The sequence below is a fragment of the Boeremia exigua genome (assembly GCF_020726555.1).
Source record: "Boeremia exigua strain MPI-SDFR-AT-0100 chromosome Unknown C7974scaffold_2, whole genome shotgun sequence".
Taxonomy (NCBI): domain Eukaryota; kingdom Fungi; phylum Ascomycota; class Dothideomycetes; order Pleosporales; family Didymellaceae; genus Boeremia; species Boeremia exigua.
This window is the reverse complement of record NW_025763519.1, coordinates 1,950,109-1,977,314: the sequence shown is the minus strand read 5'-3', so window position 1 is coordinate 1,977,314 and position 27,206 is coordinate 1,950,109. Positions and strand designations below refer to the sequence as shown.

The window sequence follows — 27,206 nt, the reverse complement described above, 5'->3', positions numbered from 1 at the left end:
CGGCACAGGACGCCTGCGCCGCGCGTGGTATACCCAACGCCCCAACGCCCCTCGCGTGTATTCCAGCACCCAAACAACAATGTCAATATCAATGTCAATGTCAATCCAATGCGATTGATCCAAACACCAGAATGCAACCCAACCACACCTACATCTACATCTACACCTCGAACCGCCCCCGCCCGCGCCCCGCTTCCTCCCCAAACAGCCTCCCGGCATCAACACAGTACCTTACCTCCCCTCTCCCATCGCGCCCGACCTCGCTCCCCCAGCACACCAGCAGCGCATCCAGAATGCCCCCCAGCACGCCCTCCATGGCGCCCAGCGCGCCCCACCCAATCGCCGCACTGATCAGACCGACGACATACGCATACGCGCTGCCCCGATACGAGTCGCCGAGCGCCAGCACGCGGGCGGCGGAGACCCAGCCGCCGAAGCCGAGGGTCAGGGTGAGCAGGTAGCGGATGCCGTGCAGCAGCAGTTTGGCGAGGCGGTAGGACTGCAGGGTGGGCGTGGCGTGGGGGCTGAAGGAGGCGGGCCCGAGGGTGGTGGTGGGCGAGGGGGCGAGGAAGGTGAGTTGCGAGAGGGAGCGGGCGGCGGGCGCGAGCGGGACGCCGTGGATGGAGGCGAATGTCAGGGCGAGCGGGTTTGTGAGGGCGGTGAGCGGGGAGGGGAGGAGGGTGTGTGCGCAGGAGGCGGCGAGGGCGGCGAGGCGGCGCGGGAGCAGGATGAGGGGGAGGCGGACGGCGAGGGCGGTTAGGGTCGAGAGGCAGATTGTGCCGGCCATGGTGTAGGAGGCGTGGTGGAGCGAGGCCTGGACGACGGTGGACGGCGGGGGCGACGGGGTGGTGTTGCGGTGGAAGTACCACTGGGAGACGGTGGCGGCGGTGGTGGCGCGCTGGACGCCGGCGATGACGCCGAGGGTCCAGAAGTAGTTGAGGAAGAAGGCGGCGCCGAGCCACCAGGTGCTTGTGTCGATGATCCAGCGGGATTTGGTGCTGGCGAAGTGGCCACCGAGGAAGAGGCGCGTGAACATCAGGATCCACAGCCAGGACCAGAGGAGGACGGCAGCGAGGGTTGCGACGCCGACGAGGAGGAGTGGTGCCTGTGCCCTTAATATATCGCTCGAGAATTCCAGCATGCTGATCGCCTTGTGCAGCGAGTGCCGTGCTTTGAACGCAGTGTAGACCCAGAAGATGGCTAGCAAGAGCGGGCCAAACGACAGCCAGCGCATGGCCTTGTCTTGTGTGCTGGTGCCGTGCCACGAGCCCTTCAAGCTGGAGATGAACGGGTACAGCCAGAACGAGAAGGAGATGATGGGGACCGCGACGAGCATCAGATACACCAGAGGACGGGCGAAGGAGCGTAGTAGCGACAACCAGAGCAACCCAACAATGACCGACACGAGCGAGTATATCCCGATGAGGTGGAAGGACGACTGGAGGACAGTGTAGACTGTATCGCCGAGCGGATTCTTCTTGCCTGGCGGCGATTCCTGCAGGAAGGAGATGAACCAGATACCGATCATGGCGCACTGCACGATGACGAACAGCTCGGCCCAGAAGAAGTTGTGTCGCGGAGGCGCCACAGGATTCTCCGGCACCATGTCTGGCACGGTCTGACGGTCTGGACTTATCGACCGTGAGCGCCCGAGCAGCACGTCTTCGTCGGTTTCTTGCGGCACGGAGAGAGTCGTTCGGAGCGGACTGCGGAGACGTTTGTTTCGGGGCATGTTCCGGAACTGCTGGTACGACGGCGGCGGCTCGTCTTTGTGTGCGAAGGCTTCCTGTCGGTCCAGCTCCTCGTCGCTCCCCCGGTCGGTGGCAAGCTCGACGTCCACCAGCCGCCCATTCCCTCTGCTGCTCGGCTCTGTCGACTCGGACAGAGGCACGCTGGAGTCTCGCTCCTCGTCTTCTAATCTATTTGTGGTGGTGGAGCGCCCGCGGGCTGGCTTGTCGCCGATCCACGAGCTCTTGATGCCCCGGCCCAGGCCGTAGTCGGGCCCGTGGTTCTCGTCGCGGTCGGCGTCTATTGTGTGGTCGGACCTGTGCACGCCGTCGTCCTCGACTTCCGACGACTCGGAGAGGTTGCTTGCGCCGAACTGGCGCCGCGACCGCTGCAGGGCGTAGTGGTCGGCCATTTCGCGGTCGTGCTCGACATGATCGTCCTCCTCGCGGAAGTCGTCGGTGGCGGAGTAGAAGAGCGGCGCAGGGGCGTTGGAGGTGCGCGATGCAAAGGCAAAGCGCGACAGGGCCTGGGAGTTGTACGGGTTCGGCATGTTGCGGCGCTGGAGGTAGGCCTGGGCGGCGCGCGACGACGGGCGCTGGTGGTCTGAAGGGTTGCGCGCAGAGCCCGGCTCGGGCTGGCCCAGTGACAGGCGCGACTGCGACTGGGAGAGGAACTTGGAGGCATCTGCGCGGGTCAGTCACACGAGCGCGCGGCACGTTCGAGACAGCGTCACATGTGCTGATAAGGCGTGGGAGGCTTACACTCGGAAAACATGGCGGGCTAGATGTCGGAGTCTGGTCTGCAGCTGCCAGACCGCGGCGCCTTTATCGCGGGTGCAGCCTGGAGGGCGAGGTTGACTCAGTCCGCCGGCGAGCGGTCAGTGAGGCGGAGGATCGACGGTGAGGCAGCGAGCGGATGACGGAGCTGGGAGACATGCGGCGGCTGGTCGGTGTGGCGCACGAAGCTGCCAGAAGCAATATAAACAGAGTCTAGGTTAACTAAGCAGAGAGCACGACATAGGTCCTAGGATCTGAGCGTAAGCTGCGTAGCTGAGCACCGCGAAGTACCCGTGCCGTTGACCGCACTGGACCTAGTCACGCTAAGCTATCGATTGTGCATCACCGGGTATCAACGTCACGCTGGACGTCACGAGATAAGGACGTCAACACCGGGAGGTGCTGTGCACGGGTCTGGAGTAAAATAGGAATAAAAAGATAAATGGTCTTGGGTGGCGGTTACAGGGCCACGCTTTTACGAGGACTAGGACAGCTGGGGGCGCTTGGTGAGGGTGTAGGTGCACTTGGTACAGATGGAACAACCAACACTTGATAACGAGAAAGCAATGAACTATACTCTGCGGTCAACAAGCGCTATCAGAGCGTCCGTTCGCAGTGCTGTACAACACGGCCGTGCCCGTTGCTTGCGCCAGGCCGGCCTCGCAAGACGTGACTTCCTGTGGAGCAAGAGCTATGACATGCCAGCCCTCGACCTCGATCCTGCAATCTACACCGTCGCCACCAGCGCCCAGCAGCACGCACCAGCCGTTTGACCGCCCAAAAACCAACACCTTGTCGTCTGCGCCCAACACAACACCCGCCGGCCCTCGACCCCCGCCCATTGCGCTGCCCCGTGCCTCGCGCCCGCGCCCACCTCCCCACACCTCGCCCGCCGCGCAGAGCCCGGCGCCGAAATGGCCCAGCCCTGGGACTACATCGCGAAGATCGTCTCGCTGGGCGACTCCGGTTGCGGAAAATCCAGCGTGCGCCTCCAATACCCACATACGCCCGCCCCGACTGACACCCCCAGCTCACCGTGCGCCTCTGCGAAGGCCGCTTCTCCCCGCACCACGACGTAACCATCGGCGTAGAATTCGGCTCGCGCATCGTCCCCGTGGGCCCGCCCGCCTCACATGCACTGCGCATCAACGACCCCTCGCGCCCCGATGCCGCGACCGCCCCCGCGCCCGCCAAAGACGCCGCCCGCGACCCGGCGCAGAAACACATGAAGCTCTCGCTGTGGGACACGGCGGGCCAGGAGACCTACAAGAGCATTACGAGGAGTTACTTCCGCGGCGCATCGGGCGCGCTGCTAGTCTTCGATATCTCGCGCCGCAACACGTTTCTCAGCGCGACGAGCTGGCTGCACGATCTGCGGCAGATCGCGGAAGACGGCATTGTGGTCGTGCTGGTCGGCAATAAATCCGATCTCGCGCCCGCATCTACAGTGTCTGGTGCTGATACCCCCGCTGACGCCGCCAACAAGCGCCAGGTCCAGCGCGACGAGGCCGAGGCTTGGTGCGCCGCCAACGGCGTCATGCAGTACGTCGAGACGTCGGCGAAGAGCGGGGAGGGCGTGGAGACGGCGTTTCTCGAGGTTGCGGAGCGCATCTATCAGAATATCGAGGCCGGTAAGTATGATCTTAATGACCGCCGGAGCGGGGTCAAGGGGCCTGGCGCTGGGGGCGGTAACCGCGCGGGGTTGAGTCTGGGGATGAACGAGGCGGCGAAGAAGGGGAGACAGCAGGGGTGGGGCGGGGGCTGCTGTTAGGTTGGAGGTGCTGTAGGCGGTGGAGGGTGTTGGAGAATGTTGGAGGGTGTTGGAGGGTTGGAGAGTCTTGTCAGGCCTGCTCGCACCGTCTCTCGAGCATGGCAACCGCATCACCGGCGTTCAGGCGCGTGTCGTTCATTGAATATAGCACTAGACGTATGCAAACGTCCATCTACAGCGCCCGAGACGCCTGCGTGAAGCCCGCGTGAAGCACGGAGCCACAGCCCACTGCGCGACAACGCTGCTCAGCACGCTGCTCAGCACGCCTGCAAAGTGAGGAGCGTGGTATGTACACATCACATCACATCACATCACGGCCGGAGTACATATGAGAGGCGCGCATTTGGTGGTCCGGGGCTTGTGCAAAGCGCCTCGCGGATCCTGGTATCATGGCATCTCGTGTCTAGCGCGTCTATCTGCAGTCCAACTTTTCGCCCGTGCTGTGCTTGATCACTCGCTCACTCGCTCGCTCACTCACTCACTCGGCGGCCTTGCACTCACGCACTCACTGCCCCCTGGCCCCTAACCGCCCCTCCTGCGTCTAGTAGTATCTAATTCAGATATGCCGACAGCGCCTGCTGCAGCTCCGGCCCAAGCCGCTCCTGCACGAGCCTCCCCACAGCACCACTCTGCCTCTTATCCGCATCGCGCAGCCACTCGCCGACCCACACTTTCACGTCCCTGACCTCGGGGAACGGATCGCGGGGCGCCTTCTTGCACGTGTTGAGCTGGGTGAAGCCGACGCCGAAGCCGACCTCGTCGACGTCGGCGTCGGGGATGATGTCGTCGGCGGCGGAGGGCACGGGCGGGTTGACGAGCAGCTCGAGCAGGCGCTGGGTGGTCAGGGCCCAGCCCTTGGGGTAGCGCGACACGAAGGCGGTGCTGTCCGAGAGCGTTTTGGTGAAGGAGACGACGGCCGTCTTGCGGTCGGTTGGGCGGGCGAGTTTCTGGGTGTCGGGGAGGATGACGGTGAGGTAGATGGGTTTGAAGATGCTGTTTGGGTTAGCTGGTGCTTTCAAAAGTGGTGGGAATACGAACTCGTGCTGCACCTGGTCGGACACGTTGATGTAAAAGTCCGCGCCGAGCCCCTTGTCCTGGCGCGCGGAGACGAGGTGGTAGAAGGCGATGAAGCGCTGCTGGAAGTTCTCGGTCTTCATGTTGGACAGGCGCGTCAGCATGAGCTGCAGGATGGTGACAAAGTAGGGCTGCAGGGCCTCGGCCGGGAGGTAGGTGACGACGGCCTCGATGAGTTCGAAGGCGTGCGACTCGTGCGCCTTGGTGGATACGAGCTTCTGGAAGATACCGAGAATCGGCTCCAGCTGCTTGTCGGCCACAATACGCTCCGCATCGCGCGTGATCATAGCACTCAACAGACGAGCAAGCGCAGGCACGTTGCCGCGCTGGTCCCAGACAGCTCCCTGGATGATGATGGAGAACAGACTGCGGTAGTAGTCGGTCAGCTGGCCGGAAGGGTTGGCTTCCAGCAGCGCCGAGAACAGCTGGAAGATGTACGGCGAGAACTCTTCAATAGCCTCGGACAAGCATGTCGCGAATGGCTCGTACAGCTTGTTCTCGAACGCCTCGGGGTGGGTTGGTGCAGCGAAGCGGATCAGAGCACCCAGACCCTCAAACAGGTAGTACTGGAAGCGGGGGTTGCTGGGGTTGTGCCTGATGACCTTGATGATGGCGATGAAGTTCATCAGGATGTTCTCGCAGATCGGGAGCACGCCGTCTCTGATGAAGACGAGCACGCGCATGACGCACTTCATCAGGAACTCGTTCTCCTGGATCTTCTCAGGCGCAGAGTCCTTGGTGATGAGCTTGAACAGATGTGTGAGGAGGTCCTTGGACGAGCCGACGACGTCGCCCTTGGGGATGATAGGCTGGCGGTTGTCGTCTGTCATGAACAGGACACGCTCGACAGCAATCGAAGCGTATGTGTGGATGACGTAGTTCTCGTTTCCGAGGTTGTTGACGAGGAGTGGGAAGGCAGCGCGCCACAGGTCCGGCGACAGCTGGCTGCGGAAGACGTAGAGGTACTTGATGGCGTCGACCTTCAGGATGGCGTGGGCGTCAGGGGCTTGCAGGTCGGAGGCGATGTGCTTCTGGAAGAAGTCCAGCACGTTGACGTTCTCGTTGACACTGAGAATACCCTGGGCGGCTGTCGCAGTGCCCTTGGCAGCGATGGCGGTGAAGAGGTAGACGGCTGTGTCCTTGGACTTCCAGTTGTTTGCCGGGTCCTGGGAGTAGTTTTGGAGGTAGGCGTCGACGTAGGTCTGCGACGTGCTGGTGACGAGGCCCTCGAACTTGGACATGAGCTGGCGCAGGAAGTTGGTGGCGGCCCTCCGGCGGGTGTCGTTGTCGGAGCCCTCCAGGTCTCTCCGGATGAACTCAATGGGCTCGTCCTCGAACAGCTCCTCGTCCGACTCGCGCAGGGTCAGGTTGGGCAGGATGACCTTCTCGATGACCTGCACGAGGACCGACTGGTTGTTGAAGTTCTCGGCGTGGTGTGTGGAGGCCACGGCGGTGAGGAACTGCAGGGCCTTGCTGACCAGGATGTCGTACTTTGTCTCCAGGCCGACGGTCATGAGGAAGGACCACGACGTCTCGATGAACGGGCCGAGCTGGGCGCCGAAGGCGTCCTCGTACTTCTGGATGTACAGCATCAGGGCCTCGAAGATGCCGGCGCGCACGTACTCCTGCGGCCCTGACTCGTCGTCGTCGGCAGTGCGCAGGGCGGGGTTGTCGTAGGTCAGGTACTTGTGCATGATGGACGAGATGGCGGGCATGTTGTCCTCGAAGACGGGCGGCAGGTCCTGGCACGACAGGTCGTAGAACAGCTTCATGATCAGGTCGAGGGTGGTGAAGGCGCTCTTCAGAGCTTCGGGATTGCCCTGCGACTGGGTGATGAGGGCGTCGGTGTTCTGCAGCAGGGTGAGGAAGGGCGTGCTGAACTTGGACAGGACGTGGTTGATCTCGGTGAACAGCTCGTCGGAGCGGAACAGCGGGCGCCATCGCTTGAAGATGGAGTGTGCGACGCGCAGCACGCCGTTGTTGACGACCGAGTTGTCGGGGGTCAGGCGCGAGATGAGGTCGTCGACCAGCGAGTCCCAGCGCTCCCAGAAGTCGCTGTCGGCGATGGCGCTGATGGCCTCGCCGAGCTGGGCCTGCAGACTGGGCGGCACGGCGACCATCAGGCCGATCAGCTCCTGCTTGATGGCGACGACCTCATCGCGCGGCAGCTGGTAGTTGCCGTCCTCGTCGACCCAGTTGCGGCGGATGAAGTTCTTGAAGTAGAGGGCGCTGGCGAGGCGCACCGTGGCGGGGAACGAGTCGGCGGCGACGATGTGCAGCAGCGCCAGCGAGAAGCCGGGCTTGGCCTGTTCCTGCGTGATGGCCTGCTCGGCTGGAAAGTGTCAGTGGTGGTGCACGAGGGGCAGGCGGGGGGCAGCAGAGGGGGGAGACGCACCCTGCTTGTTCTGGCGCGGGTCCAGGCTGGCCTCGAGCAGCTTGGAGAGCGTGGACATGTCGGCGGCCATGGTGACCCGTGGTGGTGCGCGGTGTGGTGCGGTGCGGGCGACAGAGAGGCAGAGCGGCGCGAATCTGATTGTTTGGGCTGGGTTGCCATGTGCGTGCAGGGCTAGCTCTGCGACGCCACAACCCCAGATTCTGGCGGCTCAGCGCCAGAATCTGTCGCCCCTCGACGCCGCCGTCCGCCCGCACCCATGGCTGTCCTGCGCTAGACCCCCCAGCGCTCGCCGCCGCCGTCGCCTCGCCCGCAGAGTCCATGGGCCGTCCGCACCCCGTCGCCCGTCGTCGCCCATGACCGCCACCGCGCGTCTGCGCCCCCGCGACCTGCCCTCCGCGCTGTCTCCCAGTGCCTCGCCGTAGGCCGCGCGCCTCTCCTGCCGACCGCGCGCCCGCAGCGCCCCGTGGCTCGAATGCCTTCCGCCGCCGACCATGTCGCGCATGTCCAGCACGGCCAGCTCGACCCCCGCACCGCCGACCGCCGCGCCTCGTCCTACGACATCCTCAACGCCTTCCGCAGGCTCACCGGCAGCAAGCCGCGCGCCGACCCGCTGCCGCCGCCGCCGCCTGTGAATCCCGTGCGCGCCCTGTCCGTGAGCTCGCTGCCGCCGGCAAGCATGGCCAGCGCTCCTTCAGCCGACGATAGCCTGCAGCGCATCACCCACGTCGCCAGCGAGTCCGTCGGGCCCGATGTGACGGGCGGGCCCCCGGAGCTGCCTGCGCTGATCGCCCAGCTGGACAAGAGCCGCCCATTCCTGGAGCGCGCCGACGCTGTCGAGGCCATCTGCCGCATCCTGGAGGAGTACCCCCTGCAGAACATCCTGACCCTGTGGTCTGCCGCCAGCGACCTGGTCCTGCTCGAGCAGCCCGACGACGTGGCCGAGGCCGGCTACAAGCTCCTGCGCAGCATCTCCCAGGACCCCAAGCTGACCCCCGTCGAGCGCACCATCATCTTCGACGCCGCCTCCTACCGCCGCACCACCCGCTGCTTCCAGTGGCGCCTGGACATCGTCTCGACCCTGACCAACGGCGGCAAGAACATCGCCGCCTGCGAGTCCAACATCGTGCCCTTCATCCTGAACGCCCTCGATGTCTGCTTCCAGGCCAGCCGCGACGCCTTCAACGCAAACCGGAAAACGAACGGCAAGCGCAACGCGGACAAGCCCCTGCAGGAGACGGAGAACCTAGGACGCATCTTCCAGTACGCCACCGACGTCTGCAAGTTCAATGCCAGGATTCTCACCGACGGCAACCTGGAGCAGATCCTCGAACGCGTCATGCACATCTGCCAGAACACCACCCAGGAGACCGACATGGACAACTGCATAAAGCTCTTCGACACCATCATCACCTTTGTCCACGTTCCCATCAACGTTCTCAGAACGAGTGTAGGCGTGCTCTGTGCCATCCACCGCCAAATCGCGAGTCTGGAAGAGCGCACCTGGAACACGCTGAGCAATCTCTTCAGATCGCACATCGGCCAGGCTGCCATCATGTCTCTCCTGCACACTCTCAGAGACGGCCCATCCACCATCAACCGCCAAAGCGGCACCTACCGGGGCACCATGCAGGTCCTGCAGAAGCTGGTCATCGAAGATGGCAATGGTGACCTGCCAAAGGTCCCAATGTCGCTGATCTTCCCTGCCCTCAGAGCTTCCATCAAAGAGCCGCATGCCACACAGGAGTCCTTCGTTATTGATCTAATAGACTCGATCCTGTCGCAAGACACCATGCGGGACGCGTTGCTGGCTGAGGCAGATTTGAGCGACATGTTGGAGATCATCCGAGTTTGCGCCGAGCGAGACGACGACCGTTACCGTGCTCGGTTGACTGGGTCTGGGGAGAGCTCTACAGTTGGTGACAAGGATCCGCACGTACCAGGGAGCCCGGTTTTGGAGAACGGCAGTGCGAGTCACAAAGTTCACGACGAGGACATTGGCCCACACGCCCACTCCCCGCGAGCATCCAGGGCCGAAGCGGGTCGTCGTTCTGCAGACGATAGGATCTTTCGAGTGTTTCTCAAGTTAGACCATATCAGCATTGCCATGGATCACGTGCAGAAGGATGGAGTCATGGATGTCTTCCTCTCCTGCGCAGATCGGCTGAGTGACCCGCTTGCCGAAAAGATGATCCAGTATTTTGCCGAAGAGCGATTTCTGAACCCGTCCCACAGCGACTGGCTGAAAGTCTCTCGCCAGGTCGCAGCTGGGACCCTGCATGACACAACGAGGCCGAACGCGATTCGACTGCTAGCGATCAAGGTTCTACGGGAGACCTACGACGCCGTTCAGCTGCTCTGTCCGAGCGATGTCGCAGCTCAAAGTGCAGCGATCTTGCTTGAAAGGATAGAAGTTGAGGGTAATGTTCAGGTTCTAGAAGCACTCGTGGACTTCGCAGTCGATGTCGCAGAAACGGCTCAGTTAGACACGTTCTTAGAGATATTGGGATTGCTGCAAAAGAAACTGGACCAACCACGCACATCGCCCATGAGCCCAGCGCAGACCTGGGCTGCGCATACATTTCTCCCAAAGACTGACGTGTCAAGCGGCTCCCATTGCGACATTATAGCCGTCGCCTTTGTTCGCCTGTTCACCCGGAGCTTCACCCATGCCGCCCAGAAAACACGCATCTTGTACAATTCCATACGAGGTATTGCAGGCAATGATCAATACGACAACGAGTCGAGATTGACTGCCCTGAGACTGCTGTTCAGGCTGCGCGCCGATTCACGACACGCCCTTACTGTCAACTCTTCTTCGGAAGGCGAGCGGATAGCAGCCGAATTGTGCCGCACCGAAGAGACCGCCATCGTGACCGAGAAGGCCGATGGATCTGTCTCGACCGATCCGGGAGACGCTGGTTTGTGGCGCGATTCACGCAAGATCTCTGGGTCTAGCCCGCACGCGTCTCTCAACCGGCAAACGAGCCGGACAATTGCTGCGGCCGGCCGTGTTTCGAGACCAATAGCTCCACTATGGTCGTATCCAGGAACCTCAGGTCTGCCTGAGGACACTCCTCCCGAGCCTAGTCGCGTTGTGTTCTCTCATATAGATGCAAGCAAATATCCGCTAAGCGATGATATCCACGACATGGAGATCACCTTGTGGTTGGAGCTTATCATCTCTCTACTACAAAGGCCGCCGGACTGGGAGATCTACAGCTACGTTCTGGTGCACCTCGGGCCACAGCTCTCGAATCAAGCTCTGGTACGAAGCTGTGTAGTGCAACTGCGAATGCTGAGGAGTGTTCTCTGCGAGCAAGTACGCAACTCGAGCTTCCACGAGCCTCCGCCGCACACATTGCTCAAGAAGGCTGACGTTGCGGTGTGTCTATACCACGTTCTCACCGTCATCATTAGTTACCACGAGTACTTCGAGAAGAGTGAAGAGGACGACATGGTGAAGGCCTTTCTGCAGGGGATTGTACAGTGGGACAGAACGTCTAAGTGGTGCATCCACGCGCTGTCTGTCTGCTGTTTTGAAGTCCCGCTGTCTGTCAGCAAGTCCCTCGACACTATCATTCAGAAGCTGTCACAGATTGTGACGAAGCCCGCCACCGCGATCCACATTCTCGAGTTCCTAACAAGTCTGGCTCGTCTGCCAGAATTATTCAAGAACTTCCGCGAGGAAGAGTTCAAGACGGTGTTTGGAGTGTGCTTCCGCTACTTGCAACATATTAGAGACCAGCGCAGCCGTGCAGCCATGCCGAGTCTGTCACAGAGGGGTCATAGCTCTTTGCGCCACAGCGGACCCGGCAGAGAATCCACCGCAGTGCCCGATAATGGCTCTAGGAGGCAACACTCAGTCGAGGAAGACTTGCCCCACTACCTGTATTCGCTTGCTTACCACGTCATCACGTTCTGGTTCATGGCGCTCAGGATGGAGGACCGACCCAAGCAAATCCCATGGATCACAAAAAATCTCTTGACCGTGGACAGCGCTGGGAGAACAAGCATGGAGGAACAGGGTCAGGTCATCGTGGACATCATGAACATGGTCGCTTATACAGACCGAGACCACACCGTGCGCAGCGAGGTGTTCTCGAAACCTGGTGACGGCGAGATCTGGAAGAAGACGTGGGTTGTTAATAACGGCTTGTTGACGATTGAAACGGCAGCAAGGACAGGTGCTTCGCAAATCACCTCTCGTCGTCCTGTAAGTTACCGTAAAGTTCATTCATTCTCACCAGGCTAATCTTTCTAGTGCGGCACCCGCTTCTTCACTTTGAGACCATCACTCGTCCACCCTCCACGCCATCAAGTGCCGATCAATGTCGGACTGGCGGCTGACGCATTCTACTCCTCTTCGTATGTCGGCATCCTGCCGGAAGATATCTTCCAGAGCTTCTACGCGCCTCTGGACTTGACCAACACCACTGTTGCTCTGCCGGACGACGATATGACACGCCGTGCAATCGCCACATTCGACCGAACCGCGACAGTCGACAGCCACAAAGTAGGCGTCATCTACATCGGCGAGGGCCAGACTAATGAGCGCGACATCTTCTTGAACGACATGGGCTCACCCGCCTACACCTCCTTCGTCACTGGTCTAGGCACGCTGGCCCGCCTCAAGGGCGCCAAATTCAACACCGGCGGTCTCGACACGCGCGGCGACGCCGATGGTGAATTCACCTATGTCTGGCGCGACCGCTGCATGGAGCTCGTCTACCACATCACGACCATGATGCCCACCGACCCCAACGACGACATGACGTACCCCAACAAAAAGCGCCACATCGGCAACGATTTCGTCAACATCATCTTCAACGACTCCGGACTCCGCTACAACTTCGACACCTTCCCCGGCGCCTTCAACTACGTCCACATCGTCATCTCCCCTGAATCGCGCGCCTCCTTCGTCGACCGCCGCATCGACTCCGACCCCGACGGCAAAGACCGCTACTACCAAGTCCAAGTCGTCACCAAACCTGGCTTCCCCGACGTCTCCGCCGCCGCGGAGCCCAAGATCCTCGCCGGCCGCCACATCGCCGCCTACTGCCGCCTCATCGCCATCAACGCCTGCGTCTTCTCGGACGTGTGGTCGACGCGCGAGGGCGGCGAACAGATCTCCTCATGGCGCAACCGGCTGCGCGAGATCAAGCGGCTGCGCGAGCGCTACGGGACTGCTGAGCAGACGCAGCACACGTCGACACCCGCGTCGCCCAGTGTTGGCAGTCAGGGCCCGGGGCTGGCGAGTCCGCCGCGGGAGCAGGGCGGCGCGTCGCCGTTCCAGAGATCGAGCATTGCGACATTCATCACCGAGGGCACGAGTCGCAGCTCAATCAGCAGTTCGTCGCACGACTAAGTCTCCGTCTGCGCATTATGGGGTCATCGTTGTTGCCCGCAATCCAAAAGGAGCATCGCACATATTATACCCACCCCCCTCCCCACTTCAAAAGTTTTCAGACACCATGTTGGTGTTGGCTTGCATAAAGTGTTCTGGGGCGGCTGGAACACTGCTCAAAAGTTTGCTTGTTAGAGACATGGACGGCATGGCATGGAAGGAAGAAAAGCGAGATAATAGACACTGTATAGTATATCAGGTGTGCGTGCCGGAATTATGCAAGCGTGGGAGGTATGCATATTAATTAAATGGTAGTTGTGAGCTCAGACACATTCATGGAATGTTACTGTCGAGATCAAGCAAGCACATTTATTCAGTATCATTCTTGGAACATGCACGTGCTAACGTTGTCCATGTCCGCTGGCACGTGGAAGTGGACCCAGCCCTACCACCGCTCCCGCGTCTAACCGTCGTGATGTGTTCTCCGATTGCGGTCAAGTTATCCCTGTCCAGCCTTGGCACAGCGCAATTCAAGACGACAACTTCAGACGATGTCTCAAACACCACACTCCAAACGCTCGCACAATGGCCGCACCGAGACTGCCCTTCCTCTGGCCCATGCTATGGAAGCCGCAGCACGCGCCCCGGATCCGCGCGCCCGCACGCACGCCCCGCGCAAAGCGCCCGCTCTCCACTACGCCATACCGCTGCGTCGAAGCTCCCATCCAGCGCTACGGCACCGCGCACGAGCCCGCGCCGCATCTGCGCGAACAGCTCGACACCGGTAGCGAGCTCACGCCCCCCAAGATCCCGCATGATCCCTCGAAAGACGTCGAGCATGAGGACGAGGAGGAAGAGCCAGAACTCCCCTCCACCACGCCCCCGGCCACCCCCTCCAAGACAGCCGCCGCAGACGACACGCCCCCGCCGTACACCCCGCCCGCGCCCCCCAAGACCGCCGACGCAAAACCCCTCGACAGCGTCCTCCACATGCCCGGCCCCAGCTCCGACGCCCACCGCCCCCCGCACCTCAAAACGCCGCCGTACGTGCACCACTTCGACACCTACGGACTCGTGCAGCAGCTCTCGAAATCGCACTACACAGCAGCGCAGTCCATAACGCTGATGAAAGCCGTGCGCGGCATCCTGATCGACAACATGCTGCTCGCGCGCGAGGGCTTGGTCTCGAAATCCAACGTCGAGAACGAAACGTACTTGTTCCGCGCCGCGTGCGCAGAGCTGCGCACCGAGATCGGGAGTGCGCGCAGGAGCGAGGTCGAGCGCCTGCGCACGGAGCGCGGGCAGCTGCAACACGAGGTCGATATCCTGGCGCAGCGGCTCGGGCAGGAGACGGGCAGCGTCAAGGATGAACTCAAGGGGCTGTTTGATGATCGCAAGATGGGGGTTAGGGGCGAGCAGCGGAGTATGGACACCAAGGTACGTGCATCTCTTGGGGGGGGGGGTAGTGTACAGTGCTAACGAGATCAGATCCAAGAGCTCAACTACCAGATCACGATCGCGCTGAACTCGGACGCGCGCTCCGAGGTCGAGGGCCTCAGGTGGGTGCTCACGCGCCGCATTGCGATGGGCATTGCGGCCATTGCGACCATGGTCGTGCTGCTGCTGCAGGTCAATTCGAGCCGCAAGCACGAGCTCAAGGACGCGGCGAAGAAGAAGGACGACGCGGGTCGGCCGCCGCCGCCCGACGAGCCGCAGCGGCTGGGCTTGAGTGCTGTCTCGACGGTCGCGGTGGGGCAGCAGGACGCGCTGGGCGGCGAGCTGCTGGCGACCGAGGGCGTGAGTCTGGGGTAGCCCACACACAGAATACACAACACACGCGCCGCAAATCGAGAATCAACGCTTTCTCTCATGTGACTACCAGCCCGCGCCTCACAGTTTATGTCTCTTCTCCCCGCTCGCCAACCTCCGGAACTCCTCCTGCGGGACCCCCTTGATAAACCGATCCAGCCCGCCAAACACCTCCTCGACCCCCTGCCGCTCCAGCGCCTCCACATCCCCCCTGCGCATCAGCTTCTTGATCCCCAGCAGACTCTCCCCATTCAAGTGATCGCCCAACCGGTTCTCCACCTCGCCCAACACGGCCCCCAGGAACCCCTCGCCCGCGTCAAACACCCCGTTCACGAACCCCGCCGCCTGCAGCTCCGGAACCCCGATCCGCTTCCCCATCAACAGCGCCTCGTTGGCGCGCCCCACGCCCAGCCGCCGCACGAACGCGTAGCTCGCGCCCCCTTCCGCGACGAGGCCGAGCGAACTGAACGGCGTGAAGATGTATGCGCCCGGCACCGCGTACACGAAGTCCGAGAACGCGACGAGGGCGGCTGAGAGCCCCACCGCGGGGCCGTTGAGCGCGGTGATCAGCAGCTTCGGGTGCGTGTAGAAGGCCCGTGTGATGTGCAGGTTCTGCGCGACGAAGCTGCGTAGGTAGGTGTGCCGCGTGTCGATGTCGGTCGGTGAGGGGGGGGCGGAGCCGAAGGATACGTCGGCGCCGCTGGGGGGTGTTAGTGGGGTGGCTACGAGGGGGAGGGGGAGGGGGTCGTAGGGGGTCGTTTAGGATAGTCGGGATGGTTGTGGGTAGTAGGGAATAAGACCGTGCTGTTGTGCACATCGTACTTACGCGGAGAAGAAACGGCCCACGCCCGTCAGCACGGTGATGATAACCTCGTCGTGCGTAGCCACTTCATGCATGGCGCGCGCGAGGTGGTAGTACAAATCCGCCGTCAATGCATTGAGCTTCTTGGGCACGTTGAGCGTGATGATGGCGATCTTGCCGCGGTACTCGACGAGGATGCCTTCGGACATGTTGGCAGGCGTGCAGCTGATCTGGGGGCTGGTGTGTGGGTGTGTGGATTGAGCGATTGCGGCTCGGGTTTGTACTTGATGTGCGGGAGAGTCGCTGGGAGAGTCTCGGTGCGGGTGGCAGAGCCGAGGCTCAGGGAGTGCGGAGAGCGGCGGGTGATTGCCGGTGCGGCGCTGCGACCGGGGACGGGGGGGTGTGCATCATGAGTACTGTGTTATGCTCCACGTAGACGGAGAGATTGGGCATCGGTCTGGCGGAATACAAATCTCCAGTTCGTCGCGAGTATGCAGACGACGTTGCACGTGAAGACGCGACTCGCCCAGCTCCCGCGTCATCGCCCGCAATAAATCCATCTAATCTCCATCTTTCGCGCGAACAATCTCCACAAATATCTTCACCACCATCGGCCCACGCCTCGCGCTGCACCCACCCCACCCACCCCAACGCGCAACCATGGGCGGCCCTAACCTCGAAGTCGCCAAAGTACGCCTCCCCCCTCCATTCGCCTCTGCACACATGGCTAACCCGCGCAGTTCGGCATGTACATCCTCTTCCCGATCAGCATCATGTACTACTTCGGCACGAACCTCGACGGCAAGTTCTCCGTGCCGGACTTCTGGCCCAAGCCCGAGCAAACCCACCGCATTCCGTATGAGCGCGAGGAGATTGCCAAGGAGCTGGAGCGGCTGAAGGCGCGGAATCTGGAGAACCGGAGGCGGAGGGAGGAGGAGGAGAGACGTATGGCGGCGATGGGTGTTGGGAAGGAGGAGTAGGGTGTGCGGACTGCTGGGTGTGCAGACTGCTGGGTGCTATGGGGGGGAGACACAATGCATGGGAGGCGTTTGGAAGGGCGATGAGCCTGTGTAGGATATTGTACAGTGCTGTGTTATACATCTATATGCGCATAGTTTGATGATATCATGATCAAACATTGACTTTTCCAGACAGCTCCTCCCACAGATCGTCCGAGATGGCGCCCTTGCTCCAGTTGACGTACACGCCCTGTATCCCCTGCACGTCCTGCAGCTTATCCAGAAAGCGCTCGTTCAGCTCCTTGGCCGCGCCCTCGTCGTCCAGCGGCACCTTGGTGTCCTCGTTGGGGTCGTAGATGATCTCGCTCTCCTCGACGTCCAACCCGTGCTGCTTCGCCAGCAGGTCTGCGATCTTGTTGGTGTGCGCGGGCTCCGTGAAGAGCACGACGCGGCCCTCGGCGTCCTCGAAGATGTCGAGCGCGCCCGCCTCGAGCGCGGGCTCCAGCACGTCGTCGGCGCCGAAGTTGTCTTTCTTCGCCAGGATGATGCGGCCTTTTTTCTCGAACATGAAGCCCACGGTCGACACCTGCCCGCCGGCTTCCTTCACAATCAGGCGCAGCTCGGCGAGCACGCGCAGCTTGTTGTCGGTCTGGCACTCGATGATTGTGGCGACCGAGGGCGGCAGGATGGCTTCGAGTGTGAGGTTTTCGAGCGCGGCGCCGGTGGTTGAGAGACCCTGGCCGCGCGCTATCGCGGCTTCGATTGAGGCCTTCGGGACAGCGCTTTTCTTGGCCGTCGAGATGCAGAGGTGGAGGCGGGGGTTCAGGTCTGGGTTGGGGCCGCCGAGCTTCACGGCGATGGTGATGTCGCGGGTCATGAGCGAGCGCTGCTTGCTCTTGCCGGCGTCATTTTTGGCCTTGTCGTGCTTGATACTCGACCATTTCCTGGCGCTACTTAGAATGCTGGGCGTGCAGATGTGGTTGTGGTGCTCACGAGTGGCCTGAGAGAAAGCTGGGTGTGCTGCTCAGACATCGCATCTGCGGCCGCGAGGCGCGACGACAGGCGCATTGCGCGGCGCCTCCGAGCGAGAGTGTTGCGCGTACTGCGCGAGCGAATGGTGCCGCCATCGGAATCCAAGATATAAGGCTGGCGGTCTGGAACGAGTCGAGATTGAGGCTCTCACCGCCAAGGAGCACTCCCGAGCTCCGCAACATGGCCGCAGCTCCACCTCTCCACAACTGACAGAAGCTCACCCCGCCATGCGCGCGAGCTGTCTTCCTCTACACCCCAACGACGCATAGCCAGGCCGCGAGCCTACGAGAGTACAATGGCGGCGTCCGACGAACAGCCTGCCAGGGAGGACCCCTCGAACCCTGAGCTCGACGTCAAGAAGCTCCACGCGCTGCCCACCGAACAGCAAGACCTCTACCTCCTGACCTTCACGTCTGATCTCGCGCGCCATGTCGACGCTCTCGACGCCGACGGCGCTTCGGCGCATCAGATCTACATCAAGAAAGAGTTGTTCCAAGTCATCAATCTGGCCTCCCCCGCGCCCACGCGAGTAATCCGAAACAACCTGGGACGCGCCTTCGCTGGCATCTTCGGCAAGGGAGACCGCAAGCTGCTCTTCGAATCGATCAACGAGTGCAACAGTATACTCAATGGCGCCGGCAAGAGCGAGAGGGATGTCAGAGCAAAGCACGCAGCGGCGCATTGCTTGGGCTGCATATTCGAGGCTGCGGGAGACAGCGCCCAGAATCTGGCGCCTGTGGCTGTCATGTCTCTGCTGCGCCTTATCAAGTTTGCGCAGAACTACACCGGCCTCCGAGCCACTATCTTCAAGACAGTCGGCAGGATCTTCAAGGGCACTACTCCTTCGGCGGAGGAGAGCGTTGCGCGAGATGCGTGGAAGCAGGCTCGGAACGCTGCTACTGGAGACAAGTCGCTTCTTGTACAGTCGAGTGCATGTCTTTGCCTCGAGCAGCTCGTCAGGTACACCTCTCTTTTCGACAACGCGACGGATTTCGACAAGCTTCAGACGGCGGTGTGGAAGACCATCGACAGCAGCTCAGCTACACTTCGACATGCCGCAGCGTCGGCCGTCGCTGCTGCGCTGGTCAAGAACTACTCCGAGACAGCCACTACAGAGGACCCGATCATGGGCATAACACGAGTGGGCACCGGCACTACGAAGAAAAAGAACAAACGCATGTCTACTATTGACGGCGGTGACGACGATATCATGGACCGTCCCGATTCACCCGCGCCGAAGAAGTCGGCCGCGAGAATCACATTCACAATTCAAGCTATTCTCAAGCTTCTGTCGGCACACTACTGCCGGGGTTCCACGAGTCATCGCGCGAGGGCCGGTATCGCTGTGTGTTACATGAAGGTGATGCGTGGCCTTGGCGAGCAGATTGTTGAGTCGAAGTACAACGATATTGCACGCAGTCTGTTCACCGACATTCTCAGCAACCACGTCATCACGCAGAATCGATACCGCACGCTCAGCGCTCGCAAGTATGTGGCGGTGATTCTCGAGACGGTCGTTGCCCGCGAGATGCTCGGCGAGTCTGGGCAACTCAACGCGGCGAGATTTCTCGTCAACGATATCTTGAAGGACTATCCACAGAGCATAAAGGAGCGACCAGAGCCGTCGAAGCAGACACTCATCGGAGCACTCAGCACCCTGTCAGCACTCTTCGACAGCCTAGGGTCTGCTTCAAACGTCATCGCCGACTCTTCTCGCGATGCGCTCATTCAGGTCCTGCAGCATCCAAGCTACAGCGTCCAGGTGCATGCGTCGTCTTGTCTGCGGTCTTTTGTGCTTGCATGCCCGCTCCAGCTCCTTCCGTCGGTCACGATATGCATGAACAGCGTCAATCGCGAGCTCGGCCTGCTTGGCACTGGTCGACAGTCGCCGAGGAAGTGCGTCGGTCTTGCAAATGGTCTCTCCGCGGTGCTGAGCACGTCGACATCCCAGCCTCTGCACGGTTCTGTGGACGTGAACTCACGCGTTTTGTCGCAGGCTACGACACTGCTCAAGTCAGCAGGTAACTCGGACGTAAGAATCTCCGCGACTCAGGTGCAGGTTGCGTGGATCCTGATCGGAGGGCTGATGACTCTTGGGCCGAACTTCGTCAAGATCCATTTGTCTCAACTGCTTTTGCTATGGAAGAATGCGCTGCCAAAGCCGCTCAACAAGGACAACATGGTGCAGAGGAATGTGTTCGAGCTCAGCTATCTATCACACGTTCGAGAGTGCGCTCTGGGCTCGATCTCGACGTTCCTGGAGTTCAACAGCAGGCTCTTGACACTGGATGTCACGAAACGCCTAGCTTCTATGCTCCAGAACACGACCATGTTCCTGAACACATTGCCGGCGAAGAAGACTACAGACGACGTCGCACAGCGGTTGTCTCCTGCGCTTCAGCTGCATGACTTTGATCTGATGGTCAGGAGACGAGTGCTGCAGTGCTACACCAAGCTCGTAGATCTCACACCGGCAAGCAGCAATGAGGTCTTGCTGCAGACGAACCTGCTCTCTTTTGCGGTTGGTAACTTCGCCGACCCCGATAACTACACTACCAGTTCTTTCAGTACAGCCATCGCAAGTGCTGCAGGCTCGTTCGAGAGCATCTGGGAGGTGACTGACAATCACGGCTTTGGTGTCACCGGTCTGGTGCGCGGCTTTGACATCAAACCTCTGTCCGGAGAGCACGATAGCAGTACCAGCCATCACTGGCTAGTGAGACACGGTCCGGAGGCCATCGTTGATCGAACGGTAAGTCGAATATTAAATTCAACAGTACTGTGGAACTCACAACATTCAGCTCCTCTCGCCAATTTGCGGCGCAATCGAGCACGATTCGATCACTCTGTACAACAACCAATCGCACGTCAGCTCTGGACTCCCAGATCCACCAGCCACCGAGGTCGTGAACTCGGCGCTGCAGTTGTTCGCAATCTGTCTGCCTCTGCAGACGCCAAAGATTCAGGAGAGTATCCTGGAGCAGATAACGTCGTTCTTGTCAGCTGGTAGTCTTCAACGTGATATCCACAGGAAGACTGCCATGATGGTCAACATCGCGTACGGACTTCTGTCTGCACTCAAGGTGGCTGTAAAAGAAACGCGCTCTAGTTCTGGTAGTCTGAAGGGACCGGCAGTGGAGAAGGTTATGCAGGAACTTCTGCATGTAAGTAATCAGCATCTTGTTCAAACACTCCCTAACATGTGCAGGTCTTTGTTATTCTGCCTGACCCTTTCGTGCGTAGGCTGGCCGGAGAGGCACTGGGTCGACTTTGCAGCAGCTCAGGCAATGCTCTGACTGGCAACGAGGTCAACTACCTTGTCGATCAGATTGTTGCAAACCGCGAGCCGTTTGCTCGTTCCGGTTATGCATATGCGCTGGGCTGCATTCTGTCTCAACTTGGTGGCATGGCTGCCAGTTACCATCTGAAGAACATCCTCGGCATATTGATGTCCCTGGGCAATGATCCCCATCCCGTCGTGCACTTCACGGCCATCGACAGTCTGTCACGCGTGGCAGACTCCGCTGGCCTGTCGTTCTCAAGTCACGTCACGGGCACACTTGGCATGCTCGCACAGCTGTACGCTGCGGACTCACATAACGAGGAGTCTGCATCGCTGGCGTCCTCTAATATTGAGATCGACCTGCCAACCCCAGCCACTATCGCACGATGCATAGACAGCACAATTAACGTGCTTGGCCCTGACCTGCAAGAGATGGCCAAAGCAAGGGACATGATCATGACGCTGATCGGGATGTTCCAGAAAGAGCCCGACGAATTGCTGCGAATCGAGGCCCTTCGCTGTCAAGAACACGTATCGCTATACGCCCCAGGCCACATGCGTTTCGTAGACTACGTGAAGCACCTGCAAACATCACTCGACAGCCCGTCCACGCAGATCCGGGACATGGCCATTGACGGTCTGCACAACCTCATGAGGCGCAATACTGAGGAGATCATCCGCACAGGTGATCCTGGATTGGAGGATGCACTCTGGCACGTCCTCGACCGGCAGCCAGATCACGAGGTCGTTCGCAACATACTGCGCAACTGGCTTCACCAGACCGGTCTCACTGACACCGCGGCGTGGGTACAGCGTTGCCACTCAGTACTTACGAAGACAAAGAAGGTCGAGACACAAGAAGTGATTGAGGTCAAACCAAAGGCTGGCGCAGCAGACCTGCAAGATGAAGAGGTTGCTGGTTTCGCTGCAGCTGCGAACGCACCAGGCGCTGAGGTCGGTCAGGGTGGGCAAACTAGTCAAGAGCTACTCAAGTGGCAGGTGCGCACCATCGGCATGGATCTCTTGAGCGAGTTGGTGGCTATGGTGAGCAAGGAGGCTGCCTTCCGAGAAGAGTCACCGTGCGTCCTCGCTCTGCAGCACCGAGTTGCTGACGTTGTGCGCATTGCCTTCTCAGCGTCTACTGCTGGCGTTGTGCAACTTCGTATCCGTGGTTTGAAGATCATCGACCAGGTTTTGAAGGTAAGTCATCCATCACTCTGACGATTCAGCAAGGTCTAACATCTAGTAGCTGTTCGGCAAGACGCCAGATCCTGACTTTGCGGAAGTCACGCTCCTTGAACAGTACCAAGCGCAGATTGGATCGGCACTGACCCCAGCCTTCGCAGCAGACTCGTCCCCCGAGCTCGCAGCGGAGGCTATCAATGTTTGTGCGACGTTCATCGCGACAGGGATTGTCACGGATGTTGACCGGATGGGCCGTATCCTCAAGCTTCTCATCACAGCGCTTGAGAACTTTTCGAGTGAGTCCAATCGAACGTACGGTGTGCTACATCGCTGACTGTATCTAGGTGAAACTGAGACTGCAGCCATTGGCGACCTGAGAGGTCTTAGCTCGAACGCGGCAGTCATGGTGAAGATGTCTGTGTTCTCGGCGTGGGCAGAGCTTCAGATCGCCAGCGCCGAACAAACGTATCTGACGGACGTACTGAGACCGCACATTGCTAGACTCACGCCTCTTTGGCTGGCGTCACTGCGAGAGTACGCTCGACTACGATTCGAACCTGACATTTCCTCATCAATGGGATCAGTCTCACTGTCAGGCAGTCTCGACACCATATACGCTGCACTCAATCGCGAGACTCTCCTCAAGTTTTATCAGGAGGCTTGGCTCAATCTTGTAGATGCCATCGCCAGCTTGATCGACGAAGACAGCGGATTTGTCTTCGACGCACTAGATGGCAAGACAGAGTTTTCGGAGACAGAAACGCCTGCAAAAGCAGACCACATTAACTACCGGGACGAGCCCGTAGCTTTCTTCTTTGTGCTGTTCGGTCTTGCATTTGAGGCACTGGCCGGACGCCCCGGTGATCTGCAGGCGTCGAAGGAGCAGATTCTGGAGATCCTCCAGGCCTTGAAGAAGATCTTGCGGCCATCGGTATCTGGGCAAGCCATCTATCAGGAAGTCATCTTCTCCGAGACGATGGACATGCTGGATCGTCTCGTGCTCACTGAAGGTCTGACTGTACAGACAGTGATCGTGGAGATCGCCAGGAACCTGTGTCTTGGGCATCCATCCGCCCGGAGTGACAGAGGCGTCCCGGTCGATGACCATCTCTCGGAGGATATTGACCAGTTGTTCGAGCTGACAAAGATCATGGTCCTCGTGCTGTCTGGCTTAGTCCCTGGTCTGGAAGATGGCAGTTCGAAGGCCCGCCATGAACTGAACGAGGAAGCCGTGGCTCTTCTGACAACCGCGTTGTCTGCACTGGTTGATGCCGCTCAGGTGTTCCCTGCTATCATCAAGGCTGACCTGCATGCATGCATACTGCACATCTTTGCAACGATCTTTGCTACCGGAGCCTGCCAGGCAACGGTCGTACCGAAGTCACTGCCGATCTTCAAGCGCTTCATTACCAGCCTCACTCGTGACGCCGAAGCTACCGACGACACTAGCAAGCAACTGCGTGCAACACTGACACGCTTCCTGACCATCATGAGGCATGCCCAGCAGCGAGAGTTTGACGCTGCGTTGGCCTGCGAAAAGAACATCATCTTCGCAACCACAATCCTCGTCAGCTCTGCGGCGTCAGCCTTTGCACCGAATGACCCGCTCATCAAACTGTTCATCGACAATCTCTTTGACTGTCTCGGCACCGTCACCACCTCCAAGGTCGCCGTCGGCTGCTGCCGTTCCCTGCTTCTGCTCCCCAAGAAGAGCGCCGTGGAGACCAGCATCGCCGCCCTCATCCTCCCGCAAATCCTCTCCTTCCTCGCCAACCCCTCCGACGTAGAAGGCCTCCACGAGTCGCGCACCCTCCTCGCCCAGACCCTGATCACCTTCATCTCAACCCTCCCCAAGCCCGAGCAGCGCCAGCTCGCCGCGAAAATCATCATCCCCGCGCTCCTCGTGCGCGTCCAGCACGACGAATCCACAAGCCAGGAAACAGCAGCCCGGCTCATGGAGCTCGCACAAACTGACCAGCAGGCGTTCAGGGCCGTGGTCGCCGGCTTGAGTCCAGAGCACAGGGACTTCTTGCAGGGCGTGCTGCAGAGCGGACAAGGGCCGGTCAAGGAAGCGCGGAAGGAGGACGATGGCGAGCCGACGATTGCACTGAAGATGAATTTTGGGTCGTAGTAGTGGGGTGCGGGATAGATAGCGTGTTGTTTGAATATACCCTGTTCTATGCGTTTGCATCACGTGGTTCTGTGTTTGCTTAGGTATAAAGTGTGCACTGTCGCTTGGGAGATGTCAGTTGCTGTATTCTACTTCTTCTCGCAAAATCGAAATGATATGTTGGACTTCGCATGGCTGTGGTTTTTGCAAAACAGTAGACACATGTCTCATGTCTGTTCCTCATCTGCCTGATCATCAGCATCCTCATCGTCTTCTGCTGCTTCTTCATCTTCATCTCTCTTATGCTCTTTTCTAAAGCAACCAAGGACTGGACGTATGCTCTGTGCGCGACCAAAAACTTTTCCCGAAGGACTTGTGTGTGGCCTCTCAAAACTGCGTTCCACGCTGCCATGTCTCTCCTGCCCCTCCCGCCTCACCGAAACCCATTGCAGTCGGCGTTGGTGTTCTGGCCGCGACAAAAGCACATGCGTTAAAGATTGATGCGCTGCCTCCTACAGAAACCTCAGAAGCTGTTGATTTCTGCTCTAGATTCTAAGACATCATGCTCTGGCGCGACTAAAATCCTGTAGATAACCAGTGGATGGGCGGCTTTCTCTCAAATCCCGAAACAACTCTTTGCATGCCTCTTCTGCGTCGTTGAAACCCTAGAGAAACTCATCGATGTGCTCCAGCGTGACGAAAATCTCACCACATTCATTGAATGAGCGGCTTTCTGAAATGACCAATGGAGAGATTGCATGTCCTCTCTGCCCTGTCGAAAATCACGAGCCGTTTTTGTTATGTTCTGGTTCGGCTGGAAGACGTCGCTGCGGTGGACGTGAGCGGTCTTCTACTAAGCACTCCGAAACATCGATATGTCTGCTCTGCCCTGCCGAAATCACCGAACTGCTTTGACCATGCTCTGGGGGCCGAAGTCCTACGGAATGCACCGGATGAGCGGCCTTCTGAAAAGCAAGACTCAAAAGCGTCTGTCTCCTCTGCCTGTCTGAAGTATTAAGACAACGATGGACATGCTCTGGCGTGACCAAAGCAAGCTGTTCAATGCTGCATGATCGAGCCTTCTGCAAAGCACCTCGAATAGCTCATCTCTCCTCTGCCTTGCTGAAAAACATTCACTGCTCACAGTATGCTCTGGTGCAACTGAAAGATTTCTGCGTGCACACCATGTGCAGTGCGCTACATAATACAAAAATCTTCTCTCTGTTTTCTCTGCGACATCGAAAGTACCAAAGCTTTAGGGTTATGTTCTGGTGCGACTGGAAAAGGTGGATGTCGTGAATATGCATGAGCGGCCTTCTAAAACCACCAAGAGGATGCTCGATGTCTCCCTTGCCTTGTCGAAAGTCTTTATCTCATCTGCCCCATCAAAAAGACGGAGCATTATGCTTGTGCTCTGGTGCGATCAAAAGTATGACGTCTTGATCATGAGCAGTCTTCAGTAAAATCTCGTGAAAGAGAGAGCGATGTCACTCCTGGTTTTTCATGACACCAAGGTCACGCTCATGCTCTGGGTGCCACGAGAATCCTCAAAATCGGAACTGTGGCTTGCAAAAGGGACGCTTGTTCTGGATATATGTCCCATCTTTCATGCCTCATCTAAAGACGAAGATGAAACGATGATGCTTCGAGTAGAACTAAAAGCATCGCATAAAATCAATTGCAATGTGTGCGGTCTACAAAAGCCACGCTCACGTCACTGTCTGTCCTGTCTCTCCTACCTCATCTAAAATACAGAGACAACCTTATAGTGCTCCAAGTACAACGAAAACGCATCGGCGAAAATACAGTGGCCCTATCTTATGTCTGCCTTGTATCCTCTGCCTTGAGAAAAGAACCTTTCGAAAAATATGTCATGCTCTGAGTGTGTCCAAAAGCCATCAAAGAAGTCGGATGGGCACCACTATGCAAAACAATTCGACTATTCTGCTACTTCTCTTGTGTTTCCCAGCTTACTGAAAACCCAAATTCGCGGAACTATGCTCTGAGTGCATCCAAAAACCACCAACACACCTCGGATGCGCAGCTTGTCACGAATACTGCCTGTTATTTATCGTAACTCTCTTCCATAATGAAAAACCTGGATACACTAAGGCAAAGCTCTGAGCGCGACTGAACGATTGGGACGATTCACGCATGAGGAGCGTGCTACAAAGTGCTTTGACTACTCTGCTTTCTCTCTTCCGCCTTCCTAAAAACACACGTCTGTGAAACTATGCTCTAAGTGTAAGCAAAAGCCGACAACAATCCGTGGATGAGCAGCGTTCTATATAATTCAGCAAGCTACTTTGCCATATTTCCTCCATCTGAAAACACCACCATCGCTACACATGCCCTGAGCGCGATCGAACGCGATTAACAAACTAAACATGAGCTGTCTCCTAAAACACAAAGCTAATTGCTCGCTATGTCTCTCCTCTCTTACCGAAACTACGAAGCTATGGGTAATCTGCTCTGAGCACAACCAAGTTTCGTCGCCTGCAGCCTTAGCATACGCAGTCTCTTACACAATGCTTCGATTGTCCGCTATCTCTCTCCTGCTTCACTGAAAATGGGAACATTTCGAATTACTCCCTGAAACCGACTCGAAAAGTGGCTCTGGAGCATGGATGAGCGGCTTTCTCCAGAACTCTCATTCTTCTACTGGATGTGTCTCCTTCTGCTTCTACTCCCCAAGAACAAAGCGACTACTGAAAGTGCCACACGGAAGATACATGTGAACCTGTTTGAAAACACCACAGTTTCTTCCATACATCTCCTGCCTTCTTGAAGACATTGATGGCTGGGATCATGCTCTGAGCTTGACTTGAATCTCGCATACATTGCAGTGTTGAGCGACTCCCTCTGAAAGAATGATCGCACTCTGCGTATGTGTCACCTCCTTCTTCTTCGTTCTGAGAATAAGGCTAGGTGGATGGAG

The 27,206-nt window shown here is 58.9% G+C and overlaps 9 protein-coding genes across 9 annotated transcripts; 5 read left to right on the top strand and 4 right to left on the bottom strand.

The window, feature by feature from the left end:
* Window positions 1–73: 73 nt before the first annotated feature.
* On the bottom strand, window positions 74–2,780 carry C7974DRAFT_107596 (uncharacterized protein). Its single transcript, XM_046134954.1, has 2 exons — window positions 2,490–2,780; window positions 74–2,412 (listed from the first exon to the last, which is right to left on the bottom strand). The coding sequence occupies exons 1-2, from the start codon at window positions 2,500–2,502 to the stop codon at window positions 161–163; spliced, it is 2,265 nt and encodes a 754-aa protein (XP_046001699.1). The 5' UTR covers window positions 2,503–2,780; the 3' UTR covers window positions 74–160.
* A 638-nt stretch (window positions 2,781–3,418) lies between these two features.
* On the top strand, window positions 3,419–4,275 carry C7974DRAFT_303028 (P-loop containing nucleoside triphosphate hydrolase protein; the record flags this gene model as incomplete). Its single annotated transcript, XM_046137927.1, has 2 exons — window positions 3,419–3,487; window positions 3,535–4,275. 2 exons carry the CDS (start codon window positions 3,419–3,421, stop codon window positions 4,273–4,275), a joined length of 810 nt encoding a protein of 269 aa, XP_046001698.1.
* Window positions 4,276–4,617: 342 nt separating this feature from the next.
* C7974DRAFT_351570 (CAS/CSE protein) lies at window positions 4,618–7,875 on the bottom strand. Its single transcript, XM_046139486.1, has 3 exons — window positions 7,745–7,875; window positions 5,314–7,681; window positions 4,618–5,268 (listed from the first exon to the last, which is right to left on the bottom strand). The coding sequence occupies exons 1-3, from the start codon at window positions 7,812–7,814 to the stop codon at window positions 4,827–4,829; spliced, it is 2,880 nt and encodes a 959-aa protein (XP_046001697.1). The 5' UTR covers window positions 7,815–7,875; the 3' UTR covers window positions 4,618–4,826.
* A 400-nt stretch (window positions 7,876–8,275) lies between these two features.
* Window positions 8,276–13,455, top strand: C7974DRAFT_328278 (uncharacterized protein). Its single transcript, XM_046139027.1, has 2 exons — window positions 8,276–11,957; window positions 12,006–13,455. The coding sequence occupies exons 1-2, from the start codon at window positions 8,421–8,423 to the stop codon at window positions 13,107–13,109; spliced, it is 4,641 nt and encodes a 1,546-aa protein (XP_046001696.1). The 5' UTR covers window positions 8,276–8,420; the 3' UTR covers window positions 13,110–13,455.
* Window positions 13,456–13,673: 218 nt separating this feature from the next.
* C7974DRAFT_409243 (uncharacterized protein) lies at window positions 13,674–14,900 on the top strand (the record flags this gene model as incomplete). The annotated part of the gene is made up of 2 exons (XM_046143388.1): window positions 13,674–14,525; window positions 14,577–14,900. 2 exons carry the CDS (start codon window positions 13,674–13,676, stop codon window positions 14,898–14,900), a joined length of 1,176 nt encoding a protein of 391 aa, XP_046001695.1.
* Window positions 14,901–14,978: 78 nt separating this feature from the next.
* C7974DRAFT_302452 (peroxisomal d3,d2-enoyl-CoA isomerase-like protein) lies at window positions 14,979–15,908 on the bottom strand (the record flags this gene model as incomplete). Its single annotated transcript, XM_046137902.1, has 2 exons — window positions 14,979–15,597; window positions 15,724–15,908. 2 exons carry the CDS (start codon window positions 15,906–15,908, stop codon window positions 14,979–14,981), a joined length of 804 nt encoding a protein of 267 aa, XP_046001694.1.
* A 299-nt stretch (window positions 15,909–16,207) lies between these two features.
* C7974DRAFT_385977 (uncharacterized protein) lies at window positions 16,208–16,813 on the top strand. The gene is made up of 2 exons (XM_046141012.1): window positions 16,208–16,389; window positions 16,440–16,813. The coding sequence occupies exons 1-2, from the start codon at window positions 16,360–16,362 to the stop codon at window positions 16,677–16,679; spliced, it is 270 nt and encodes an 89-aa protein (XP_046001693.1). The 5' UTR covers window positions 16,208–16,359; the 3' UTR covers window positions 16,680–16,813.
* On the bottom strand, window positions 16,814–17,820 carry C7974DRAFT_385974 (transcriptional regulator-domain-containing protein). The gene is made up of 2 exons (XM_046141011.1): window positions 17,652–17,820; window positions 16,814–17,602 (listed from the first exon to the last, which is right to left on the bottom strand). Exons 1-2 carry the CDS (start codon window positions 17,783–17,785, stop codon window positions 16,831–16,833), a joined length of 906 nt encoding a protein of 301 aa, XP_046001692.1. The 5' UTR covers window positions 17,786–17,820; the 3' UTR covers window positions 16,814–16,830.
* A 21-nt stretch (window positions 17,821–17,841) lies between these two features.
* C7974DRAFT_469003 (HEAT repeat protein-like protein) lies at window positions 17,842–24,431 on the top strand. Its single transcript, XM_046146413.1, has 5 exons — window positions 17,842–20,442; window positions 20,492–20,854; window positions 20,899–22,173; window positions 22,223–22,454; window positions 22,503–24,431. The coding sequence occupies exons 1-5, from the start codon at window positions 17,986–17,988 to the stop codon at window positions 24,287–24,289; spliced, it is 6,114 nt and encodes a 2,037-aa protein (XP_046001691.1). The 5' UTR covers window positions 17,842–17,985; the 3' UTR covers window positions 24,290–24,431.
* Window positions 24,432–27,206: the final 2,775 nt, after the last annotated feature.